General features: G+C 35.7%; 1 protein-coding gene across 1 annotated transcript in view; it reads right to left on the reverse strand.

The window, feature by feature from the left end:
• Nucleotides 1–5,000, reverse strand: part of LOC125681346 (uncharacterized) — a 79,344-nt gene that overhangs the window by 14,530 nt on the left and 59,814 nt on the right. Inside the window, exons 25-31 of the mRNA XM_056156666.1 lie at nt 4,476–4,592; nt 4,240–4,358; nt 1,802–1,971; nt 1,286–1,621; nt 880–994; nt 569–661; nt 127–323 (exon numbers count right to left, since the gene is read on the reverse strand). Of these exons, the coding sequence (XP_056012641.1) occupies nt 127–323; nt 569–661; nt 880–994; nt 1,286–1,621; nt 1,802–1,971; nt 4,240–4,358; nt 4,476–4,592 (1,147 nt within the window). The remainder of the gene's footprint in view (nt 1–126; nt 324–568; nt 662–879; nt 995–1,285; nt 1,622–1,801; nt 1,972–4,239; nt 4,359–4,475; nt 4,593–5,000) is intronic.

Below are 5,000 nucleotides of genomic sequence, written 5' to 3' on the forward strand. Positions count from 1 at the left end.
ACATGTATATGTACTTTACCTGCAAGCAATAGCATTTATTTAGTAATTCTGAAGATGAAATTATTAGTGATACACACTCTCTCTCTCTCTCTCTCTCTCTCTCTCTCTCTCCTTCCTTTACTCTACCTCCACAGCAAACTTTTCTGGTTCAGCCAGATCATTATACTGGTCCTTGAGACCGGCTATCTGCTTCATCTGTTCTGGCTCTGGCATGTACCGTATCAACTGCTCTAGTATTGCAGTATTTAAGTTGTCCTCATCTACCTCCAATATTCGACGCTTAATTTCAGTAAAAGGGACCTTGATGGAACCCAGCAAAATTGCTGAAAATAAAATTTAAATGCAAGAAATTTTAACATGTATATGACTGTATGTTCAATCAAAGGTAAACACAAAATTTGCCTATCCCAAACTTGTTTGACAAAAATATAGTTTCAATTTTTCAAACAACTTTTGTTTTGAAATGATATAGAAATATTGTTTTCCCATTTAATAATTGTATAATTGCTTGTAAAGGTAAATAAAGAAAAGTGTACAGATGTCATTCAATTTAACATTCCACACTCACAGAGATTCTGTGCTGACTTGGGATCTAGAATTTTTAATTCTTTAGCTTTTTTCTTCACTTCTATCTCCTGGTGATCTGCCTCCTTCTTCTTCCCTGTGAAAAAATGTAGGTGTGAACTCATTGGCTTCTTAGGAAAGAAGAAGATAAAATTACAATACCATGTCGATAGGACTCATCTGTTTAAACATATACATGTATTAAATTCATTTCCCTACTTTTTCTGCATAAACTTCTACAACTGCAAGCGAGAAATTGATTAAACCCATGTTTATAATTCTAAACAGTTTTTAATTCACATAAAGTTAGCTTACCTTTGGTTGCAACTGAAAAATTCTCAAGAAGACCTTCAAATAAATTTGGGTCCTCAAACCTGTCCTCATGGAGATTGACCCAAAATGCATCTTTATCCATTTTATTTGCCTGAACCTACAATGTACATGTATATCATTCAATCATCACAAACTTTTCTAAATGGCGATACATGTAGCATAATGGCAAATTTAAAAGGTTTCGAAGTTTAATAATTATACTAGTTCCATGATCATGATGCAATATCAAAGATTTTTTAAAGAAGGGTTTCCCAAGTTCATTGCATATACACATTTACTGTATCTTGAACACGATGACACATTAAAGAAAATAGAGGCAATTCTGTCTGAATTCCATTCATCATTATTCATTTATAAGAGAAAATCAAACCACTAATAATCTATATACCTTATTCCAGTTGATGCGTTTTGTCTGAACACCCAGTTCATATTTCCTCTTTTGCTTCATTCCATGTGGTAGTTTGTTCGAAGAAGAAGGTGGACTTACAATACCAGGGGGAGGTGGTGCCCCAGGAGCTCGTGGTGCCCCAGGAGGTGGTGGTGGAGGTGGGGGTCCAACCCCAGGGGGTGGTGGAGGTGGAGGTGGGGCTCCACCAGGAGGTGGTGGTGGTGGTGGAGGTGGAGGTACCCCACCAGGAGGTGGAGGAGCCGGTGGAGGAGGGGGGCCACCTATTCCTCCAGGTCCTTTGCCAGCCATGATTGTGTCCCCAATGCCTTGTCGAATCTAAAATGTCAATAATATACAGATGTTTCAAATAAATAACAGAATTCTCATCAACCAGAAAAGCTTTCTATCAAAGCAAACTTTGTACAATTCCATTTTGTCATTATAAGATAATCCAACAACTTGCCAAAAATATTGTACATTTACAATTTAATTTACACAGAGTTGTTATAATGTCACCTTTTCTTTCATGTCAGCCAGTTCTTGTTCATATTGTTTGACTTTCTCCTCTAAGGTCATAGCCTTAGCCTCTGATTCTTGTTTAGCAGTGAGGGCTGTTTCCAGTTTATTATTGACCTCCATCATGCTGCCTTCAAAATCCTCAAATCTGGACTTCTCTGATAGGTTACCTGTTCAAAGCGTGAAAAATAAGAAAAACATTCAAAATCCAATGGACAGTGATGGGATTTCAAAACAAAAAGCACACGGTCACACTGATCAACCGAACCAACAAAAACTATATGCATGTGACAGTCACCATTACGAGACCCAAAATCAACATTCAAAATAAATACACTGTACAATACCCATTATCAAAACTTAGATTTACCCCTTATTTCGAAACAGTAAATATGATTTTTTTTATGATTAAGACATTATTTAGTTATGACATCACAAATATGATGTAATTTTATAGTTGAAACTTTGAAGTAAAATCGTAATTTACGTTGGTGTTTTGATTGTGAAAACAAAAGTACATACATGCTCCAACAGCAATTCTTGGTTGTGTAAACCAATTGTACTTGCATTGACAAAATACAAGCTTGCGAAACATAGATCATGTACGTGCTCTAACAGCAAAATTTGGCTATCTGTATTTTAAAGAAATTATGGGCATTGGCAAGTTTTAGGACACCAAAGAGACAATTGTTCACAACCAAAGCAGTTAACACCTACATATTTTCAATAGGCATCAAGCATTTTTGTACACAGAGTTCACTAGATCTTGCAATCATTTTTATGTTTTGAATATTTTATAAGCAAATATTAGTAACGTTCTGTGTATAGTTTGTTTTGATCTGTAATAGTGCCCTCAAGTTGTTCTAATCATCCAAAAATCAACACAAACATGTAAGAATATTGCCTATTTATAGAAACAAGAGGACTGGGAATGGTACATAATACACTTGTCACAAATATATGTAGGGTGCTTGTCACAAACTTACGTAGGGTGCTTGTCACAAACTTATGTAGGGTGCTTGTCACAAACTTATGTAGGGTGTTTTGCTTAAGCCAGGAGTTATAGAACTATACTTAAGGTAGTATCAGCTATCATCAAGCTGTCATCTACCTTTTTTTTTTGCATTGTATGAATGAAAGGTCCTAGCTTAACAAGAGTACCGCAAACGGTACATAATACGCCCGTGAAATGCTTACATAGGGTGTTTTTCTTGTGCTATAATTTGTATAACTTTGCTTCAGGTAGTATCAGCCATCATGAGGCTGTGACAAACTTTCATATGAACAAAGGGTCTTAGCTTAAAAATCGAGATTTCCTCAAAATGGACCAACTTCAACAACCTGTAATTTTTTCAAAAATGGAAGAAAATCAAAATCCTTCCCCAGATGCACATCTTCAATACCCATACAAACACTCCACAAAATAAGATGGTCCTCACTTGAAAACTGGGGGAGGAGTTGGGCGGACAAATTATGAACCCTCCATAGAATATTAATTTCCAAATAAAGTTCAACAACCTGTAATTTTCTCAAAAATTGTAGAAAATCAAAATCCATCCCACATGCACATCTTCAATAACCATACAAACACAAAATAAGAAGGCTCTCACTTGAAAACTGTGGGAGGAGTAGGGCGGACAAATTATGTACCCTCCATAAATAATTATTTCCAAATAAAGGGGCAAAACTCCTGGAAAAAAGGTCGAAATGGATCAAAATTGCAGTATGATCTAGAGTGACCCACAAAGAAGCTACACAGCAAGTTTCAGCATGATATGTGAAAGGGAAATGAAATTATAAAGAGAAAACCCCGAACAGATGGACGGACGTACAGACATCGCTGTACCATAATACGTCCCGTCTAAAGACGGGCGTATAAAAAACTATGACAGGAGGTAGATAGACAAACCAAGAGCTCTGTGTGTAAAATAGACGAAGTTGAATATCTGTAATTTTTCCAAACATCAAAGAAAATCATTGGGAATCAAAATCCTTGCAATAAGCACATCCTCAAGTTGTTTTACAAAGGCCTTAGCTTGAAAACTGTAGTACTAATATAATATAGTATTTCCTCAAAACTAAGATCAACAACTTGTAATTTTCTAAAAAATTAAAGGAAATCAAAAGACTTGCCACATGCACATCTTAAACTACAGTAGCAAACTCCTACAAGGAGGACTGAAATGGATCAAACTTGTATCATGAACTAGAGTGACCCACAAAAATGCTACACAGCTAGCTTCAGCATATGTGACAGAAAAATAAGAACCCTGCACAGATGGACATACAGACATTGCTGTACCATAACATGTCCTGTCTAAAGATGTACATACAACATTGAAAAAATTTATCAGTAAGTTTGCTCTACAGAGCTTAACAAATATTGATATTCACATAATTTCCAGTACTCATGGTTTTCATGTGTATTTGTAACTTACTTAAAAGAGGTTCGACATCAATTTCAAAACGTTTTGTGTGTCGAAAATCTGGGTCCATTCCGTTTCTGTGCAGCACAATCTGAGTTACACATTCTTCTATCAATTTGTAATATTGGGGCCTGAAACATAAAAGTCAAAGAAATCTTCAATCCTGTGTCTGCATTGTTTAAAAGCTATACTATGTGTGGACTTTTCTTCAGTTAAGTAATGCATAGTTATATATTGTTTGTACTTACCTGGAAAACATATCATCTCTGATACAGAGTAAATGTTGAAGTATAGACAGGAAGTAGGGTTCAGCAATTGTGTCCCTTACAGAATTCTGGATCAGGGTAAAACACTGCTGTGCATCTCTAGTAATGGCTCAGGAAAAATACTTCTCAACATTATATTATGTATGCAACCTCACAGGGGAAAGTAAAACGATTAAGTCTATTCACTCTCTAAAGAATAGTGTAAGCATCAGTAACCTGATAAGTTGTATTTTCCCATTTGAAACATTAAATGCCAATCATCGTCCAATCCTTGACTCGCAGAGCACGGTGTGAACAAAACTGAACCTACACTAAATAGCGATAAGAATTTTTCTATATTTTCCTTTGTAAAAATTTTAAACTCCATTGTAACCCAATCCTGGCTCTAGAAATTATGACTAGGACAGCCTTAAAATTATGGCTTTTCTTGTTCTGTGTATTTTTTAAGTAATTTCCTAAACATCTCATCCAATTTCTACTATTTCCTAATGATTTTCCCTTGAAAAG

The sequence above is a fragment of the Ostrea edulis genome, chromosome 2 (genome assembly GCF_947568905.1).
Source record: "Ostrea edulis chromosome 2, xbOstEdul1.1, whole genome shotgun sequence".
In the NCBI taxonomy this organism is placed as follows: Eukaryota; Metazoa; Mollusca; class Bivalvia; order Ostreida; family Ostreidae; genus Ostrea; species Ostrea edulis.